Here is a 22920-nt window from a genome sequence, read left to right as displayed (position 1 = left end):
ACAATAAACAAGAAAAATGGAGAGTCAGCTGGTAAGCTGCCCTCTCTTTAGGGAATAGTCAGAGTTTTTGTAAAGGTGCTTTTGCCCAAATAGCACTCTTTCTCCCTGCCCTCATTCCATTGTACCCTCATTAGTCTATCTTCCTTTCTCACTGTCTCAAATATCACTTTTGTATTTGTGTGAGTCCAGCCTCACAGAGCTAAAGCCATGAATCTTTTTAAAAGAATGAAATCATTTGCCTTCCCCTTCTCCCAAAGGAAATGATTATGATTAAAACAGAAAATGTAAAAAGTTGCACAAATTTGGGCTCTAGATCAAATTTGTAAGGGTTAACAAGGGATCCTTAGGAGAAAGGACAGAAGAAGTCTAGTCCATTCTCCTCATTTTACAGAAAGAGAAACAGAGGCCCAGATAGGTAACAGAGCTGGGTTCTAGGCCTAGTTGTTCTGACTGTAAATCTAATGCTCTAAGAGTAAGCATGAGATGGATTTGGGTTCAGTTGATAGTTAAAATTTAAGCAGAAGGAAAAGAGATATCCTCTTTTGGTTTTATCTCCAAACATTGTAGAACCTCAGAAGACCAGTGGCTCTGGAATCAGTGAACTTGGGTTCACATTCTTCCAGAGTTGCTTGCCTATCTATGTTACCTTAAGCAAATAATTAACCACAGTTTGTCTCAGTTTCTTCATCTGTAAAATGAGGAATTTGGGCCTTTGAGGTGCCTTCCTGCCCTAGATCTGTAATGTTATAAGCCATGAAGAAAGTGAAGATAGAGACGTTTTAAATCCAAAAACCTGCCTTATATTTCTGAGAAATGGCTGTAATTCCAGCTACTGCATTATTCACTTGAATAAATTTGAATAGCTCTTCAGCTATCCATAGGTTCATATGGCTCTTTATCTTGTTGTCTTAATCTAACATAAACTATTATTTTGACTAAAAAGTAAACAAATAAATAGAAGGAGGCGGTGGTAATTGCCTCTTTGAAGATTTAAAGTCTCCAGCTCCCCCTTCTGGTTGCTTGAAAGAGTCTACAGGCCTGTTTCCTTAAGCTTGCTTTGAAGATCTAGAAGAAATTTGAGTCTGCTGTTGTGCCATAGCCTTGTTCTTTTTCAATTAAATAGATTAAGATCACGTATTCTGACTGGTTACAAAAGCAAGTGAAGGAATAAAAATTCACTTGAGTGTTTTTAGGTAATATGTCAGATGATGTTTCTCAGAAATTAAAAAAAAAAGTAGATCTGTCTGTGTTTTAAGGAAGGTCAGATCAATGACAAAGACTGAACTGCTAAGGTGCTATTTTTCAATAGGGAATTGTGAGAAGGCAAATTTAGAAGGCCATATAGAATTCTATTTGTTTGACTTCAGCTAAAAGGTAATAGCGAGTGATATAACTTTATGGTGATTGAATTTTCATAATACTAGGTATAGATTCCTTAAATAAGATCTCTTCCCTGGGAACCTGATCCTTTATTGTCTTGGATTCTTAAGATTTCATCTTAATGGAATATACTTTAGGTTTCTTCTCCACGGGGTGAAGATTCCCTCCTTTCCAAAAGATAACTGACTATTTAAACAATAATAACTTCAAGGAAGGCATCACATCTGTTTTATATTCTCAAAATGTACGCTTCTAGAAGGAATGAGCCGTTTCACTTGCCAGTTCTGTAGTCTACATGGGACATTGTTGACACTCATTTAATTACAAATTAATGAATCAGGGCAGCTAGATGGCGCAGTGGATAGAGCACCAGCCCTGGAGTCAGGAGTACCTAAGTTCAAATCGGGCCTCAGACACTTAACACTTACTAGCTGTGTGACCCTGGGCAAGTCACTTAACCCTAATTGCCTCACTTAAAAAAAAAAACCAAATTAATGAATCAGTTGCAATACTAATTCTTGTTAATTTTCTTTTTCACACACAAAAGTATTTGAGAATTTTTTTTTTACCAAACCCTCCTTTTTGCCCAGTTTTCAGCTTAGCATTTTTAGGTATACAAGACCTACCTTATCTGAAAATTAATGCATCAAAAACTGAATTATTGCTTTCCTCACTAAACAATTTCCCTTATTCCTGAAGACACCACCATACTTCATACTCTGTTAACTGAACTAATTATATGAAATGTTATGTGTGTCCTTGGCTCATGATTTTACATTTTTCTCCAGCTCTCTTCCCCTTCCTTACTTCTCAGGAGCATCTTTGAAATTAACCCATTCCTATCTAATTCCATTTTTAATAATGGACTTCAGGCCTAATGACCCCTATATTGAAAGTATGTTAAAGACCACTTAATGTTATTCATTAGAAAACTACCCTACTTAATCTCCCTAGGTCTGTTTCCTCTACTGTTAAATCAAGGGGTTGGACCAAAAGACCTCTAATGTTTCTTCCAGTTCTTATACAATGTAAAAGCAAAGAAAAAAATCAAATATTTTAAAAATTATGTTACTCCTTCACTCAGAAATCTACTACGGTCTATGATATCAAATTCCTCAGTACATGCTTTAACACAATCTCTGTCTTCTTCTCATAACCCCAGTATTTTATTTTCTATCTCAGACCATTCTGGTTATTTTCCACACCTTGAACTGAAGCTTTATTTACTAGCCCCTTCTTATTGATCCAATCCTAAAAAAAAATATCCTTAGAGAGGTTCTAAACAAATGAGAACCAAGACCCTGGGAGATCTTTCCTAATTGAACCTCTGATTTGGTGGTAATTTTCCTAACAAATCCATTTGATTGGCAAATACACCTATCAGGGTGGACGTCATCTATTTATTTAGAGGTTACTGAACTACATGTATTTTGTGTTCATTTTTAGTACTCAAATGTAAGCTAGACATATATTGTGAGTAAGGGGAAATATCAGACAGCATTAGGATACCAGAGGGCAATATTTGACCTCATTATTTCAAGTTCTAGGAGTGGAGAAACCTGACACTCTCTTGGCTTTAATGAAGCACACCATGACCCTTTTCCCAATTCAAGATCACAGCAGTCAAGATTTCCTGAAGTAGATTTTCTAAGAGCACTCATACGAAATATAGGAAACTCTAGTCTTTTTAATAGGGACAAACTGCTGTAGATTTGTTTTTCTTTTAGACATTCGGGGTGGGGTCTGTGGGGGACAATTGTATTCTTTGGTGTACAAATATTTTCTGAAGAAAGAGATCTATTCTTTTTATGAAACCTTTACATCTTTCTTAAATGAACTAATTATATGAAATGTTTGTTACGTGTGCTCAGAACATTGATGAGTAGTGTTCTGTTCCTGCTAAGGCTTGTGCCTCTGAAACAGTCCACCATGCGAGTAATTACATTTCCATGGCAAGAGGAAACCAGACGAGCCTGGAGGAAACACTGGGGGATCAACAAGAAGGAAAGCCACATGAGTTAGGGGGGATTGGAGAATAAAATTCTGGGTTATAAGCAAAGAGGGAATAAGAAAGGAGGGGTAGGTAACCTATCCATGCAAACATTGTATAAGGACACATTCAGATAAGATAAATAATATTAATGCATTCCACTAAATTAATTCAAAAGCACCAGAATAGTACAAATCTACTAAATAAAATACATAGCCCTTAAACTTGTATTCATGGTCCCCTACAATTTGAACCATGTTTTTTTTCTTCAGGCTGCTCTCTGACTATAGCTATACTTCTGGTTCTGATTGCTGTCCATGCTTGAAGAGGACCAAAATGATATTACTATGTCAGGGTCAATGTACAGTGTGTCCAACTCTGGCTGATCAGGCCAATACAAGCTCAGAAAGCTCTACCATAGGTGGTACACAAATGGTCCTTGTGAACATTTGGAGTGGAGATGTGCACATGTCATATTTCTTTGGAGCTACTGCAGTTCTGCTTTGCGCATAGATCACAGCACCTTCTTTGATGTAGGCATGCCATGTTGGATGGTCATGTGCCAGTATCTCCCATGTCTCACAATTGATTCCAAAGTTCTTCAGAGAGACCTTGAGAGAGTTCTTGTATCACTTCTTCTACCTCCATGTGAGCACTTGCCTTGTGTGAGTTGATTCTAGCTATATATTCTATTCAAACTAATGTACTGAACTCTCCCTTAAAAGGAATCTTGCCCCAGACTGCCTTCATACTTTTTTCATGTTCTTCCTTCCTTCTAAAATGTCTACCCACTTCCCAACTCTGCCTATAAAAATCCTATTAATTCTTCAAGGTCTATTTCAATGTTAACTTTTCCACAAAACATTCTCTGATCACCAGTCAGAATTAATCTTTCGTCTTCTGGTTTCCTGTGGCACGTATCATCTGCATTACTCACATGGAACTTTTCGTCTGATGCTTTGTTTTGAAGTTATTTGTGTATACACCAGATATTCCCTACTAAAGTATAGACTTCTGGAGGATATATATTAGATCTGGTATTTTTTTATCTTCCAAGGTACTTTATATGTAATAGGAACTTTGAAAATATTCATTGAATTGATGGATAAATTAATGAACCCAAGAAATGTTAAGTGATCTATGTGTAGGTTAAATAGCTATTTCTGAAGAGTTTTAAATCTGATGTGGTAAAAGAATACTTATCATGACTTAACCAGTACCTTTCTTTTTTATTCATCCCTGGCACAGGGAAATTGTTTAGTCTGCTTCAGGGTATAATCCAATTCCATTTGAGCCTAGTGGTTAATTTACTAATTCATCCAGATTCTACTAGTGTAGAAAAGGTCTTCGTGTGCTGTCTATGATAAATGTAATGAATGGAAATAAGTTATTTTTCCTATTTTTCAAGGAAAGTACAAAAATATATTATTAATACCTAAAAAGTAATTGAGAGAAAATAAATAATATGGGCCCTGCTTTCTCAACTATACAAAAACTTTGTAAGATTACCTACACTTAGATGAGGGACATTCTTTATGAGATGATGAGTAGAAAATAAGAAGGTTTTCACAAGTATATTCTATAATGGACCATATATTTATCATAGACAAACTGAAAGATGAAAAGAATGAGATACACCTGTGATTATTGTTTATTGATCATGAACAAGAATTTAAATCAAAACACAGTTCCACCTTAAAAGTGTTAACAATCTATAGATTGTATTATTCAAGATTCCTAAAAAACCACAACAAAAATAACTATATTTGATGAATCTCTAATCATTAACAGACAGGAATAAAATAAGGAAACACTGCCAAATCTAATGAACTCTTCTCAACTGTTTATCCTTCCTGATCTCTCCTGCAGCATTAGACCCTTCTCTATATTATTTTTTTTTTTTTAGCAAGGCCATTGGGGTTAAGTGACTTGCCCAGGGTCACACAGCTAGTAAAGTGTTAAGTGTCTGAGGCTGGATTTGAACTCAGGTACTCCTGACTCCAGGGCTGGTTCTCTATACACTGTACCACCCTAGCCACCCCTCTATATTCTTTTTAGCTTTGGGTTGTTTGGTTTTTCACCCACCCGTTCCTCTTCTTCTTTGCTGGATCATCATCCAGGACATTTCTACTAACCATGAATATCCTCCAGGTATTTCTCCCTGGACCTTCTTCCATTTTTAGTCTATTCTGTCTCACTTGATGATCTCATCTTTTCATATAGGTTCAATTATTATTTCTATACAGATGATTCTAGATTTATATGTTTAGCCTAGCATATCTGTTGAGCTTGTAAGGGGCTAAAAATCTAGCTAGTCTGTCTTAAATATCTAATGAGTGGTCGCCAATAAATTATAGGCTTTAGCAAGAGTTAGACTTTTAAGCATTTATTAAGGAGAATAAGAATTTGGTGAAGAGAGAAAGAAAGGCCTAGATTCATCTATCTATCTATCTAGGGGAGCTACAGTTCTCTTGCTCCATTTTCCAGGAGAGTCCTGGTGGAAAGACAGCAAGAGTGCCAGGCCTCACCCCCTCTTACTCCACAAGTAAACGTCACTTCCCGATGCCAAAGAGCTGCATGTCTTGCCCTCAGCGCCTTCTTCTCCTCATGGCGGAGCTGTGGCTACAGTAAGTCTCCAGCAGGTGGCGTCATTCCAATCATTACAAGCTCTAGTCCCACATTACTAACATCATTTTGAAACTGGATGCCTATAATCATCTCCAACTCTAGTCCACACCTGAACTCATTATTTTCCCTTTAGAGCCAACCCTCTTCAGAGTTGCCACATTAACTGTCAAAGGCACTACCCTCCTCTGAGTCATTAACAGTCCCATCATCCTTAACTCCTCTCTCCCTAGACTCACATATCAGACAGTTATTAAATCTCTGCCACATTATCTCTCACCTCTGTCCATTCCTTACTACTCAAATGACTATTCACCACCCTTGTTAGTCAGCTGGGTGCTACAAGAAAAAAAATAATGAATTTGGAGTCAAGAAGACCTGAGTTTGATTCCCTGTCTCAGACAGTTATGTAACCATGGACAATTTACTTAACTTCTCTCAGTTTCAGTTTCCTCATCTGTTGAATTGATATAATTAAAAATTAAATCTACCTCCCAAGGTTTTTTTTTTTTTAAGAATGAGATGATGTAATATCTAAGTGCTTTGCAAACTCTCAAGGGCTATATTATTCTTCAGGTCCTCCATCGCCTCTCACCTAAACTATTGAAATAGCCTTCTATTTGATCTCCCTATATGGTTTCTCCTCATCCTAACCCATCCTCTACATAGCTGACAAAAGTGATTTTCCTAAATCTCAGGTCTGACCGTGTCATCTCAGTATGCAAGAGGCTCCCTATTGCCTCTGAGATAAAATATGAACTCCTCTGTTTGGCATTTAAAGCTCTTTATAATCTGACTACACAGATTTCCGGTCTCCTTACACATTACTACCTTGCACACGCTTTAGGTCCAGACATCCTGGCCTACTTGTTATTCCTCACACATACTGCTTCAATTCCCAGTTCTCTGCCTTTTCACCAGCTGGAGGTTTTCTCTTCTCACCTGCATTTGTTGGAATCCGTGGTTTCCATCAAGACAGCTCAAGCTCCTCCTCTAAGAGATCTTTCCTGGTTAGCCCAGGAATTAGTACCTTTCAAATTAAAGTTACTTTGTGACTGTTTTGTATATGTTTTATATGTGTGTGTTTGTGTATTTATGTATGTGTGTGTGTCTGTGTGTATATCCAGGCAGCTAGGTGAAATGAATAAAGCTCTGAACTGAAGACCCAAATTCAAATCTTCCCTTAGACACTTATTTTTGTATGAACCTGGAAAGACTGTGGAATTAGTTACTACGTCTTAGTCACTAATAGTATCAACATTAAACCATCATGATTCTTAACTCAAATACTTGAATAAATTAAATAAATCTGTAATTACATCCATTTTAATGTTCCCTCTAAAATATAGATCATAATCCATCCATGCTACTCATCTTTTGCTATTCTTGTTCATGTCCCTAGGTTAACTAACCTGAAAGGATTTCAGATTAAGTCCTGACCAATCCTTTTCAAGAATTTGCCTCCTACTGTGCTTCCTAAACTGCATACTTCCCCAAATTGACCCTACACTTTCCTATCTCTGTGCCCCATCCCAGTATAGGTTGTTGTTGAGTAATTTTTTCAGTTGTGTCTCACTCTTCATGACCCTATTTGGGATTTTCTTAGCAAAGAAGCTGGAAGTAATTTGCTATATTATCCCATTTGAAATCTTACTCATATATCAAGGTCTAGTCTCAGATCACATCTCTTTTATTTAATCTTCATTATTCCCTCCAAACCAGAATGTGATCTCTTCTTCCTATGCACTAGCAGAATTTTTAACTGTGTTTCTCATGGAATGATCTTTTTAAATCACTTAGCACCTAGTTCAGTGCTTTGCATATAGTGAGCATTCAGTAAATATTCATTGAATCAGGCAGTTTTAAGGGCCAGATCCCATCAGTATCCTTTCTTAAGGTTTAGGTGGCCTGGGTTCTATCTGTATGGTGCCACTGCTTAGCACAATGCCTTGCATATTAGTAAGTATTAATAAAAGCTTATTGAGTTGGTTTAGACTTTTGATTTTATGAGGGAGCTTTTATGATGGGACAAATCACTAATAAGAATTATTATAGCTAGTATGTATATAGAACTTTTAGGTTTGCAAAGCACTTTACCTATATTATAAATAAACTACATGTTCCTGAATGTACTGAGTCAGTACTTGGCATTTGTGGAAAAAGCAGTTAGTGTTCTACTTTCAGCAGGTAAACTGACCAAGGATCCAGAGCATCATCTTAGACAAAAGGACAAGGCTTACAGTTTCAATGCAATGAAGTTAATAATTTGATTAAACCACTGCATGATTTTCCTTTATCATATTCTATTTGCTGTGATCTGTAAGATCAATGGTTCAGGTTAACTCTAGCTCTGAATTTTTGTCTTGGTAGGTGAAACTTGACATTCTTTAAATGCAGTTTTTAATTAAATACCATCTAGGTAGCTTCTCCTGCTCCCCTTCTTCAGTGTGTAAAGAGGTTCATGTAGAGGGAAATTGACTAGGATTAGGAATCTATTTCTCTGTGCTGCAAACTCTTTATTCTAAGAACTACAAAGAAACCTTGACAAAGGAACAAACCTCTCTGACTATGATGCTAGCTTGTCTCACTTTGCAGCTGGCTTCTGCAGAGCTTCTTTTTTGATCCAGTGTCTTTGGAAGCTACTTACTATACACTGAAAATAGTTTGCAGAAACTTTAGTTGAGAAGTTCTAGGACAGCCTAAGAGAATAGAGAGTCTTGGTTAATTAAGTTTTATGTTAAATGAATTTCGAAGAAGAATTTCTCTTTCAAACCAACCCTTTTGGAAATCCATCTAAAACATATTAGTATCTTTTCTTGTTTTAAGATGGTGAAAATACTTGCATCTCTGATAATGCAAAGATTATGCACTGCCTCAGGCTTATCATTTTGAACTTCATTCCTCATTGTACATTATGCTATACATCAATCACCATGTATTTATTGAGCTTTCTGTTATGTGTCCAACACTGTAGTATTTCATTGTTCTAGAGCAGGAAGGGACCTCAAAGGCTATTTTGCCCAATCCCTGTATTTTATAGATGAGAAAATTAAAGGAGGTAACTCGCCCAACATCACACATATACTGATTCAGGGATGAATGGTGATGCCCTCATCACTTCAGTGTCAGCATTCTTCCCACTATACCAAACTGCCTCCTTGGTTGGTTTGATTCTAGAAAAAAATTAAATTTAGATCAATCAATAAATGAATGAGTATAATATTTAAATAGAATTAGTGATTCCTTTTTGTTTTTTATCTACTAATTTTGTGAAATTTAGCCTCAAAGTCACCTGATTTTGGAGGTCACATGATTACTCCCCCTCCCAAGAGTCACCCAATTTAAAGAATGTCACAAAACAGCCACTTTTTTCCTTCTCTCCTCAGTGTCTTCTGATTGTCTCCCTATCCCCTCTAGCCAACCCTCAATCTCACCTGATTGTTTCTTGATCCCCTTCTTCAATAAGAAACCAGGTGCCTTAACTCTTTCACCCTATTTTTCATTTCCTCCAAACCATTTATTAACTGGATTAAAGACCAAAGTTCTGAGTTTTTGGTTATGGAGGGCCTTGAGTCCCATTTGTTTTGCAACTGCATGCACTGCTAAATTTGTCTGAATGATACTCGTTTTCTTTATTTCAATGTACATAAATGTAAGGGCAGCTAGGTGGTGTAGTAGATAGAGTGATGGGCCTGAAGTTCAGGAAGACTCATCTCAGAAATTCAAAAATGGCCTCAGACACATAGTAGCTGTGTTATCCTGGGCAAGTCAGTCAACCCTGTTTGCTTCAGTTTCCTAATCTGTAGAATAAGCTGGAAAAGAAATGGTAAACCATTCCAGTATCTTCACCAAGATAATCCCAAATGGGGCCACAAAGAGTTGGACATGACTGAAATGACTGAGCAACAACAACATAAATGAATCCTGGTATGCATTGTTGTCTCATGATTTCCCCCGCTTAAAATCTACTCTGGAAAAATTTTGGTTAATTAATGATTATGGATCATTGGATTCCAATTCATTAAGGTTTCATGATACATATCTATGCATGCCATCTGTTTTTTCTTTCTCCCAAGTGTTTTCAGACATTTCACATGTATTTTTTTTACTACTTACTTTGACATTTTAATGGGGGAAACTAACATTTCAGATGTTAGCAACACTGATACCTTAACACGGTTGTGACATTTGACTAAAGTGCATTTAGGGTACTTTGAAAATATAAGGCACTTCATCAGTGTTTATTGAATTAAGATAAAGTAAAATAACACTGAATTCAACAGCACTAACATGTCTATGCATTACAGGTATTCCTCAGCCGACTAAAGATCTATGTTCTAAAAGTTTGCCTTTATGTTATTTGTTTAGAACTTGTGATACATTTTCCCATTGTATCAATGTTGAGTACTCAGTTCCTACCAGCCACCAACACCTACATAAGCTGTGATGTATCCAAACTCACAAGGATAGGACTGCAGAATATGAGCTCTAGCAGTTCCTAGCAAATGGGAAAAGCCTTGAATAAAGATCCTCTCATGCAAGCTAAGTGTGGAGCTACTCATTGCCAGAAAGTTGTCTACCAAATAATGAGTTTTCAACCACAGCTCTTGGAAATTTCAAGTGTTGCTGTTTGTTTTGGCACTGATAGTACCTACTAATCCATATCAATGAAATCACAGCCCTTTCAGAGTGCCAAAGCCAGTCACTGACCTTTCGTACTGCATTAATAGCACTAGGGAATATAACCTACTATTTTTAACAGTGTTTCATGAGAAATCTCATTCTGTGTTCCAACTCAGGACTTTGTAGACCCTCTAGGCATCCCTTATAACCTTTTCCTTCTGTACTAGCCACAGAAGCCAGAGCAAAAGATGTAGGCATCCCAGAAAATAGAAAAGCAACTCCTAGCCTGGGGACATCTAGGATGTCAGCAGGTGGTGGGAAACCTGGGTCTTCCATGGGCAATGCTCTGGATCTTTGGCATGTGCAGTATTAGAGGTTCAGGTCTTTGGCAGTAGGTGGTTGCGGTCTGAGTTTAGCCAGGGAGTTTGGGATTTACTGCATCTTCATTATGGCAGTTTAGATATGTCAAGATCATTACTTAATTCACTCCTTTTAAAATATCTTTATGTTACACTTTCTAAAAATAATATTGCTTCTTGGCCGGCAGACAGTAGGATTTTCTTCAGACAGCTTGATATTTTTGGCAGGGGTGCAGGGGTGGGGAAGATGAGGCAGAGGGAGTCAAATCTGATTTCTTTGATGGAAGGTATTGCTGTCTATGAAAAATCAGGGGGCAGCTAGGTGGCACAGTGGGTAGAGTGCCCTGCCTAGAGTCAGGAAGACTTCTCTTCCTGAGTTCAAATCTGGCCTCAGACACTCTGTGACCCTGGGCAAGTCACTTCACCTTGTTTGCCTCAGTTTCCTCATCTATAAAAGGAGCTGGAGAAGGAGATGGCAAACCACTCCAGCATCTTTGCCGAGAGAACCCCAAATGGAGTCACAGAGAGGAAAACACAAGTGGATAACAACAACTTCTGCTTAGGATCATACATTTAGATCTGGAAGGCACCATAGTGCTCATCTAGTTCAGTTCCCTCATTTTTCAAATGATGAGCTGAGACATGGAGAGGTGAAATGATTCTTAACCTGTTGCCCATTGTCATACAGGTAGTAAATAACAAATTTAGGATTCTAACCTAGGATAGCTGTCTCCGAATCCAGAACTCTTTCACCTTTACAATACTGCTGAAAGTCCCTCCACAAATGCAGGTCTACACCTACTCTGCAATCGACAGTCATAGAGTCAGTTGGAGTTTGGGAGGTTGAATGAATTGAGCAGTCCCATAACCAGTATGTATTCAAGGCTGAACTTGAACCCAGGTGTTTCTGACTCTGAAAATGAGCTGTCTATACACTATTTCAGAGAGCAAAGGGGAGTTCCCACTATATCCCTATGCCTGTCTTCTAAATATATAGCATCTCCTGCTTTTAGGTGGTTTCCCATCCAAATGCTAATCAGGCCCAATCCTCTGTTTAACTTCCAAGATTAGATGAGATCAGGTACATTCAGGGTGGTATGACTTTACAGTCTATTGGATACTCTGTTTAGTACATTTGCTGTATTATATATTGCATACATAGTGAGATAGCATGAAATAATGGGTAGAAGACTGGCCAAGCCATCAGGAAAGTCTGGGTTCAAATCCTGTCTTAGAAACCCAGTAGTTGGTGATCCTAGGCAAATAACTTAATCCCTCATTACCCCAGGCAACAACAAAAAAAAGAAAAACTGCAAAGTGGTTGCTAATATGCATTGGTAAAAGGACTTTCTTCACTGGGAATTGTCTATATTTATGAAATCACAGCTCTGTATTCCCTCCCCCAAATATTGCACATCTAATAATATGACTAAAAATGAGCACTGATTCTTCTGTTTCTTGTTTGAGCTTCATATTTGAGTAGCAAATGCTAACTTTATGTTAGGCTTATTTTGAAGAAGCTATTCTTGTTGTTTGCCCTTCGTTCTTGAAGAGGATCAATGGAGCTAAAGTGTGATATGGAGTAGTGCCTAATTGTTCAGTGGCCAGGCTTCTTTATAAGGAAAACTCTTAGGGGTGAACAGGAAGTCAATAGTGTTAGACGGCACTTGGGAGGATGTGACAGAGATTTTGAGTGACTACATAACCATTCTCTTCTGCAACTGACAATTTTTCCACTGCCACTAAACAGTGATTAATGCCAAATTAGTGCCTTGTTCACTGACCTCTTAGCATTCACTGCTGCTGTTCTTCACCTCACATAACTATTTGCAAATATTAGCTTCTCAGGTCATCTCCTCTCATCAGTGACTTTCCCAGGTGACAGGCAGGTTGTTTGTCTGATTGGCATTCATTTTACATTTTTTGCCCTGTTGTGAATGGCTGTAAGATCACTCCGTACTTCTCCTTAGAAATTTGATAACCAGTCCATCATCCTTTATCATTTCATGGAAAGAGAGTGCCAACAAAATCACTAGAAAACATGAATCTTCAAGGTGTTTTAGCATGAAGTTTCAAAGGACTGACTAGCTGTTGATACAGATAGTTTGGAAGAGAGGGAAGTGTGAAGTCCCAATTCCTTCTTGCCATGGTGGGTGGAGTAAGCAACTATTAACCAGGAGGAATCTGTTTTATGTGAATTTTCAGTACAAAAATTTGTATTGCTAATATATGACTGCCTTGGTGTATTCATTTAAAATGCATGCAAACCTCTAATATGAAAAGCATACACTGCTTTGCCAGTGAAAGAAAGAATACAGAGAGCTGTGGGAAATTAGTGTTGAAAAGAAGCCAGTATTTTATCCTAGTGTGGTCTCCCAGTGGTTGTAATCATGCCTGAGGCCCAGCAGGGCAGTGCCTTTCATTTGCCAGTTTCCCTTTCAGTTCAGCCATAAATGGTGGAAAGCCTCTTCAGCAACAAATATTGGATAAAGCCATTTAGATTTCCAGTCATTTCATTTCTCTTCCTGATACATTCACATTCCCTTATTGAAATTTTTGTTTTTAGAAATGGTTTATTAGTCTCTTATTTGAATTAAATGATTGTTTCTGTTCAGCCCAAACAATTATTATATACACTGCGGGTAGATGATTTTGCTGTTAAGTATATATTAGACATCTAAGAGAGCAGTCTTCATTTTTTTAAATCATTGTCTTGTCAAAACATGAACTAAATTATTTACAGTTTGGGTGCCTTACAAAGGAGATTGAGAATTGAGTCATTTACTTTTCTGATAAGAAAAGGGGCTTTAAACTGCTCTGACATAATACTGTTAATTGAACATATTTACCCCCAGGGAATCAAATTTAGGCATTAAATATGAAAACTAGCAGCCTCTTATTAAAATAGTTTGCACATAAGATGAAACACAACAGGAAGGGCCTTCAATCATAAAAAAGCAGTAAGCATTTGATTTTTTAAATGCTCAGCAGTTTAAAACCTCTTGACTGCATAATAGGCTCCCTTTCTATTAAGATACAACCCCTTTTCTGCACTAGGGAAACATTCTTGTGAGCTATATGTCCAGAATGAGAGAAGACTGGGTAGATTTAAGAACTTTGCTTTTATAGTATAATGAAAGCCTTTTGAAAATGTCTATGCTCAAGATCTCCTGTGAGAAGATGAATTAAGCTCCATGATAATATTGAAAAGCATAAGATACCAAGGTTTCACAAAAGCTTGGTCTGACAAGATCTTTCATTTGGAATTTTCTGGTCATCACTGCTTCTTTCCTTAAGGTGGTTAGTTCAGAAGTGCAGAAATCTGAGATTTTAGCAGCATGGGTATGCCCTCTACAGAAGCAGGTGACAGCCCCTCCAGAACCCAATAGATAATCATCATGAATGACTATGTCCAGAGAAATTAATTACCTAGTGACCAGAATTACCTAGTGACCTAATGATGAGCTTCTTCAGGTTGATCTGGGCTGACCCAACAAAAACAGACATAGAGACAAACAGGTCAATAGCTAGGCCTTTCCAACTTGGAAAGATTTGCCCGGGTTTCTGACTCACTGATGTAGCCTTGAAGGATCCAGGGTCATCTCCATGCTGTGAAGGGCATCAAAGTAGAATTTTATTTGAGTAAATACTCAAGGCAGATTTACATGAGCTTACTTTCTTTTTCCCCTATAGGTGATACTGATACACCTGATATCATGGCTCCTGTCATTGTCATTCCTCCAGGCAATACAAGTGTAGTGGCAGGAACCAGTGAAGTCACATTGGAATGCATAGCCAATGCAAGGTATTGTGGGAGTAGGATAAGAACCCTATGTAATACTTCATTTAGTGCTTTTAAAAATGCAATAGATAGGGGGACAGCTAGGTGGCACAGTGGATAAAGCACTGGCCCTGGATTCAGGAGCACTTGAGTTCAAATCCAGCCTCAGACACTTGACACTTACTAGATATGTGATCTTGGGCAAGTCACTTAACCCTCATTGCCCCACACACAAAAAAACAAACAAACCCAACAACAACAACAAAAAATGCAATAGACAGTTTGCTCTTTTTGCAATGATAAAGAATCTTGTTGCCTAACTATATTATGAATATAGTATCTCTTAAAATCTAAGAAAATTATTTTTCCTTGTCCAGATATGGGTTGATACACATACTTCTCAATCTATGTGTGGGTTATAATGGAGGTTCCACATGTAGACTTAAGGGAAAGAGAGAAGTTCAGGCCTTACTAACAAAGGGCTGATTTTATCTCCTCTCTGATGGTAGTGTTCTCTGTATAATAACATCATCTCCATGATTGAGTTCTAATGGCAATATCTCCTGTACAGTTGAGTTCCACAGGAGTGCTTCTTTTTAATATTCTTTTAAAAAAATAAGAAACCAAATCATTAGGACTCCAGCTCCATTGCTGCAGTAATTACCCATCCTTATTCAATAACCCTTGAGGTGAATGTAACTGCTTCATGACATAAGGAATGTGGAATCACATCAGGGATTTACATCCAAATGTCCATTGTTCATGCTGTTGTGGTACTTTCTTTGTCCAGCAAGTGCTGAATGAAATCCATTTGTTATTGCTTGTCACCATAATTCGGAATGATAATCAGTAACGATTTTTATCTTCACAGACCTATTGAAGAATTGAGCATGACTTGGAAGAGAAATGGAGTAAAAATTACTAATGGACTCCACAGTTTGGGAAGACGGCTTACCATCACCAACCCAACATCCTCTGACATTGGAATGTACATCTGTGAAGCCGAATTAAGAGGAACTGATTTTGAGCCAGCAAGAACAAAAGCCTTTCTTTCTATCATAGGTAATACCAGTGACAGGGAGCATATCTACCAGTATCTCCACTTAGAGTTAAAGAGTATATGGGAAGTACAATAGAAATTAAAGTTAAATATGCATTTCATTGATCTTGTACTTTAACTCCTCCTAAGGAAATGGGACAGAGGGGGTAAAATGAGGTTATCTTCCAAATTAATTCAATCATTATTTTCCATGAATACAAATCTATTAAATATTTTAAGGCAACACACTGATGTTATTCCTAATACGCCAAGAAAGTTTAATTTAATCACAAAGCTTATGAAACACAGTAGTAAAATCCTTATCATACAATTCTCATATCTTGGCTTTTAATGCCATTAAACCTTGATATAAAGTCTAATTTGTACTTCTGGCTTTCAGATTGTCAGCACACTTTCTCCCACATACTCCCCCTCCCCCAGAAAAAAAAAATTGTAGGAGAACTGTTTGACATTGCTTCTTGCTCGACTAGTAATGGAATAATAGTAATGAGAACAGAGATGCTTCCTGGGTAATGGGCTAAGTAATATTATAGAATCAGGAAGGAAAAGGGAAAAATGGCTCTCTGCCCTAATGTTTACTGAGTACTACCATTGTTGATGAAGGCAAAATCTACACATGAATATATGCCTAAAGAACTATGTTGTCTAGGTCACAAATGAAATCCTTAGTTCATTATCAGATGTTAAGACTAGGTTCAATTGTGAGACAGTTGATTTTATTTTCCCATTATTTTCAGTTACTGAAATATGTTTAAGCCCTATTTAAGTTGCTATATTTGGTATTTCTTATAACCTGTTTATCTTTCTTAGCCATAATATAGCAAATATGATTCATCTTCAAGTCTTTCTTTCTCTCCCCCCACAAAATAAAGTAGATGGTTATAGAGGATATAATAATAGAGGACTGGTTATAATAATGATAACCTTTATTCACATCCCTTCAAAAAGCAGTAGTATAGAGAATAGAATATTGCCCAAACAATAATAGATAACCACATGAAATATTTTTTACTTAAGTTTCTTTAAAGCTGGTATTTGGTGGGGGGGGGGGGTCAATGAGAGTTAAGTGACTTTCCCAGGGTCGCACAGCTAGTAAGTGTCAAGTGTCTGGGGCCAGATTTTGAACTCAGGTCCTCCTGAATCCAGGGCCAGTGCTTTATCCACTGTGCCACCTAGCTGCCCCCAAAGCTGGTATTTTCTACTAAATTCTTTAAGTAAACTTTCTGGTATTAACATAATGTTTAAGGCAGTTTGCCTTTTTTAAAAAAGTATGTCTGCTTTCCTTAAATCATTGTAATAAGTGTGCATTGCATATGAAAAATAACTAAATATGACACTATACAAACCTGTCATCACTTTTCAGATGAAGGCTGGAAGTTTTAAAAGCATGAGCAAAAGCTGCTTTTGAATCATAAATCATTGTTGAGTCTCTACATGGGATCTGAGATGGTTCTTTTAGTGGCTGCTCTCATGCACCCAGTAGCTATTGATATAAATACTATATTTTCATTCCAGGCAAAAGCATTTTTTTTCCCTCAGAGTTGATCCATAGCTGTATCAGAACAGTACACTATAAGTTGAGCCCAAATTAAAATTTCCAATCTGTAAATCTCCAATAGAAAGTCTTTATTGTATTAAAATATTTTAAGGTAATTTACACAAGAGAAGAAACTTATCTCCCTATAAGCCAGCCTGCTAGTTTCAATCACAATTCCTTTTTTATATTTAAAGTCTATCATAGAAACCTCAGTTTTGCAGTTACTTCCAAATACCAAAGCGATTTTTTTTGTTTCCTAGAATGATCATCTCTCAGTGTTCTCTTTTTTTAAACGTGCATGAACACATGTCATTTATTTATGGTAATGATTTAATTCTTTTTCTTGTTCATAAGACTTTATTGTGACAGGTACAATTTTCTGGCTGGCTGTTAAGTTATGCCTCAGATAGCATAGAAAATTATCTTTCTCAGTTCAAAGATGTGGGTTTGATTATAACCCCCATATCCAACAGATATTAAGGGGAGTCTCCTTAAAGAACTCATGCCTTCCCTGGCAGTCTAAGTTGTGATGAAGTTGTGAAAGGAACTAGCAGCATCATAAACAAGTCAGTAAAAGAAAGCAGAAACAAATTGCTTACCAATTGCTTTTATTTCACCTTGATAAAAAGAGATGGAGCAGCTAGGTAGCACAGTAGATAGATCACTGAGCCTGGAGGCAGAAGTCCAAATTCAGCCTCAGACGCTTACTAGCAGTGTGACCATGGGCAAGTCACTTGACCCTGTTTGCCTTGGTTTCCTCATTTGTAAAATGAGTTGGGAAAGGAAATAACAAACCACCCCAGCTTCTTTGCCAAGAAAACTCCACATAGGGTCATGAAGAGTTGGACACAACTGAACAACAACAATAAATACAAACAAACAAACAGATAAAACAGGTGTTTTATTCAAAACTAAGTGTTGCTTTTGCTATTCTTACCTGAGGCAACTACTTAGGACCTTAAGTTATAGATGGGTGATAATTTGTGTCATTGGAGAGCATTCCTAGTCTGAGAGCTTAGTTCATTAATGGAATCCCTGATGTTCAAATTTGAAGTTCAAAATATATAATGAATCATTGTCTGACCAGTAAAGGAAAGCATTATCCTGCAAATGCAAATAAGATCCCAGTGGAAAGATTCTAGTTGTTGATATATCCCACTGATTCCAGGTGCTTTTTAGCATGAGTCTTATAATTCATTTATGTTTATTTGAGAAGCACTTAAGATGTTTTATTTGTCCTTATATATAAACAATAGAAAAATGCACAAGTTAATTATTGACATTTTCTCACATCCATATAAATGAGCTGCAGTTCAGGTTACTGAAGAGCAGAGTTAACTGAGAAAATAACAAGATGTTAAATTTATAGAACAGTGTTTATAAACTAAGAGAGAAACCTGTGGCAAATATTGCAATTAGCACTTACCATCCACAGTATCTGCACTAACTGCAATTTCAGGAGTGCTTTGTAGGGACACCAACAGTTCAACCTTAGTGGAGAGAATAGGCAGAGAAGATGTGAGAAAAAAATAAAATAGAAAGAGCTCTCTTATCTTCCCTTTTATTTGTTATTCTATGTCCTTTTATATCCCCTTCATTCAACTGTCTTCATACATTAGGATCATCATATTTTATGACTTCTGACCATTAATAAACCAACAGAGAGAAACAACAGAGATCCCTTTCCGCATTAATCTCTACAGTTTTAACAGATCTAGGAGAAAGAGAAGCTTAAAGGCAGAACCAGGGTCATCTGACACAATCTATGATGACCATGTGGTTTCTACTATGAGCATTACTAAAAATGGCTGTTTCTGGTCATCCATCTACCCTGGAAAGTCTATAAGAAGGGTGGAAACAGAGTTCATCATCTTTGTTGATGTTTCTCTTGACACCAGAAAACTAATTCTCAAGTGCCTAAAGAGTCACTGATAGATGATTCCCAATTTTACATAAGGGAACAAGATAGTTCCTTGGTATTCTCTTAGCTACCAAAAATTGGCTCAAGAGTTGTAGACCATAACTCTTGGAGAGATGTGCAGGAAGCCTGAGCAAGGTGGCTTTTTTTAAACACTCCTAATTTCTCACCTTTCCTGATTTCTTCATATAGTTTTTTTTTCTTTTTTCTTTGGTGAGGCAATTGGGGTTAAGTGACTTTGCCCAGGGTCACACAGCTAGTAAGTGTTAAATGTCTGAGGCCGGATTTGAACTCAGGTCCTCCTGAATCCAGGGCCGGTGCTCTATCACTGCGCCATCTAGCTGCCCCTCTTCATATAGTTTTAACAAGGATAAAAGAGATGGTTCCAAACTCTGCTCTTATTAGCTGCCATTATAAATTTTTCAAAGGCTAGTATGTTCGTATGTCAATGGTATGGCAGTTTTAGAAAAAACTCTTGCTCATTAGAAAAGACATTTAGATTTCCACTTACTATTTGAAGGTTGTGTTTTAATGTTTGTGCACAGCTAGACTAAATGAAAGTTTTTTTTTTCTATTTAGCTCAAAATCTTTTAATGGTTATTTCACAACTATTTTTCAAACAATCTTTTATTACACCACACTATGTATATAATAAGCTGAGGAATGAGTGAACAAAATCATCATAACACCTCTTCTATCTGGTTGGAATGAGAGATGAACAATGAATAAAAATGAAACCTATACAAGGTAAAAGAAAGTAATGGAATTACCAGAGGAGCAGCCCTTAGTGACCCAAGTAACTGAGCATACTTTGCTCATTTGGCAGCTACACGTGTCCTACTCTGCCCACTCAATTCCCCATAGGTGTGTATTTTCCATGGTCACTGCCTGCTGATTTTTAATAATGTGACTGCCCCTGGTACTATAATTGAAAGAGAAGAAAAGTCCTTGTTGACCCTTGGAATCCTGCCCTTCATCCCAGAAGGAAGTTGCCCCAGGCTTGAAATAATTTACAAATGGTAACCATGGAGGAGAATTTCATGAATAAATAGACAGTCTTGGTTAGTACTCAGCAACAAGTAATTAGTAGGGAAAGGTAGATAGGGGAAATTCTCTTAGACCAGTTCTGTTCATTCTTGACTTCCCTTTCCAATACCTGAAGTGGTCACCAACTTATTATGTAACTTTGTATGAGTCATGGCTCAACCTCCCTAGACCTCTTTTTTTCCTTACCTGTAAAATGAAAGTATAAGATCTCTAAGGTTTTTTCCCACCTGGCAGTCCATGAGGCTGGGCCAGGTTTTCTTAACCTGAAACCCTCAGACCTCAAAAGGGTCCATTAAATAGATTTCCATGGGTATTTGAATTTTTAGATGGAAAAAAATAACATTTTTATGTTTAGGAACCTCACCTAATTTAACATTTTCTTCAATTATGGTGATAGGAAACAAATCACTGTTGTATTAGCAGTAACTGGGACTTGGTTACCAATACAAATTAAAGATATTTTCAAATCATATTATACTTATTGCAGATTTATCAAAATATCATATTTACCATTATTTCAAAGTTACTGTAGTTATTAAGCCTTTTATTTTGCCTACATTTCAACTGTATTATCTTGTTATTCATTGTGTTAATAAGCACATATTGGATGTCCCAAAAGTCTTAGTGCAATGTTAAGCTACTAAATCTTAAAAACTGCATTGATATCCTATGTTACTATATCAAGTGCAGTTAGGTGGCACAGTAGATAGAGCACCAGGACCTGGAGTCAGGAAGACCTGAGTTCAAATCCAGCCTCAGACACTTACTAGCTCTGTGACCCTGGACGAGTCTCTTAACCCTGTTTGCCTCAGTTTCCTTACCTGTAAAGTGAGCTAGAGAAGGAAATGGCAAACTATTCCAGTATCTTTGCCAAGAAAGTCTCAAATGGGAATACAAAGAGTGGGACATGACTGAATAACAAATGTTACTATATCACAATTTGTTTTTAAGAGTAGTTTGATAACTATATTTCATTAAAACTGGTTTCCTTTATAGTCCTGTGTATTTTATGCTATTCATTTGAAGACATTGTCCTGAGAAGGATGGCTAAAGGGTTTTCTTTTAAATATATAACAATTGTCTTTCTGGGGGAAAATGTATGCATGAGACACTTTCAACATTATTAACATTTTCTTTCTTTTTTTTTTTTTTTTTTTGGTGGGGCAATGAGGGTTAAGGGACTTGCCCAGGGTCACACAGCTAATAAGTGTCAAGTGCCTGAGGCCGGAAAAGAACTCAGGTTCTCCTTCTTCTCCTTCTTCTTTTAGTGAGGCAATTAGGGTTAAGTGACTTGCCCAGTGTCACACAGCTACTAAGTGTTAAGTGTCTGAGGTCGGATTTGAACTCAGGTACTCCTGACTCCAGGGCTAATGCTCTATCCACTGAGCCACCTAGCTGCCCCTTAACATTTTCTCCATCACCTTCCTAAATTTGGATAAACAACAAAACAAAAAAGTCAAGCCCTAATTTGTAATGTTTACAGATTTCCGAGGTGTAAATGCTCACACTGTAAATTTAACAATTGGCTCTCTCCTGGCACTATGATTTGGTTGTAGCAAACCACTTGGTATCTCTGTCTCTGTCTATCTGTTTGTCTGTCTGTCTGTCTGTCTGTCTGTCTGTCTGTCTGTCTCTCTCTCTCTCTCACACACACACACACACACACACACACACACACACACACACACACACACATACACACAAGATTAAGAACCCTTGCCCTAAACCATCTCTTTGTTTACCCTTTAGCCAGCTATGGAGGGCTCTAAACATTTATAAGAATGAATAACAAGCCAGTCATGGTGGCCACACCATTAACCCCACCTACTGCAGAGGATGAAGCAGGTAGATCCCTTGAGCTCTGTAGTGGGCTAAACCCCCAGGTGTCTCCACTAAGTTCAAGATTAATGTGTTGAACCCCAGGAGAGGGAGAGGGACCGTTGTCAATTTACCTGAAGAATGAAGAACTGGCCCAGTTGAGGAATAGAGGAGGTAAGAACCTGGGAGCTGATGAGATTATAGGACCAGTTGATGAGTAGCCCTAGCACTTTCAATCTTAGACAACAAAGGGAGACTCAGTCTTTTAGGGGAATGAAGAGGCAATAAAGGTCTGTGTTGCCAAAGTTCTCTGTCACAGAGGAGAGCCACCTGAATAACCCTTCCTGATAAACTCTACTTCCTGAGATAAAGGGTAGTTGCCTAACGGTAATCAGCAAGCATCTTATTATTTGTTGTTTAGTCATTATTTAGGGTTTTTAGAATAAATGTGCATTGCTATTATTAAAATGTGCTAAACCATAGGCAGTTTGTTGATTTTTACCTTGGTGTGTTTTTAATTTTCCCTTCCCTTTAAATGGATTGTGGTCATGGTTATTGACTGATTACATTCATAATGACTCTAGGAGCATGACCTATGTAAAAGGGCCTCCGTGGGATCCAGCTGTTGTATAGTTAGAATATAAATAATGTTCATATCATTATTATTGATTGTGGAGGCATGTCCAAATGGCAAAATTATGAGTATGCATTGAGGATTAGCTTGAGCCAGCCAGAAACTCATATTTTCCATTATTTCTTTAGGCTAGTTCTATGCAGCAAAG

The 22920-nt window shown here is 37.4% G+C and overlaps 1 protein-coding gene across 1 annotated transcript in view; it reads left to right on the top strand.

Annotated features, from left to right (window-relative positions):
- SDK1 (sidekick cell adhesion molecule 1) overlaps window positions 1-22920 on the top strand; it is a 1142665-nt gene that overhangs the window by 743039 nt on the left and 376706 nt on the right. Inside the window, 2 exon segments of the mRNA XM_043999243.1 lie at window positions 14671-14782; window positions 15630-15820. Of these exon segments, the coding sequence (XP_043855178.1) occupies window positions 14671-14782; window positions 15630-15820 (303 nt within the window).

The sequence above is a fragment of the Dromiciops gliroides genome, chromosome 1 (assembly GCF_019393635.1).
Source record: "Dromiciops gliroides isolate mDroGli1 chromosome 1, mDroGli1.pri, whole genome shotgun sequence".
Taxonomy (NCBI): Eukaryota; Metazoa; Chordata; class Mammalia; order Microbiotheria; family Microbiotheriidae; genus Dromiciops; species Dromiciops gliroides.
This window is presented reverse-complemented; position numbering and strand designations above follow the sequence as displayed.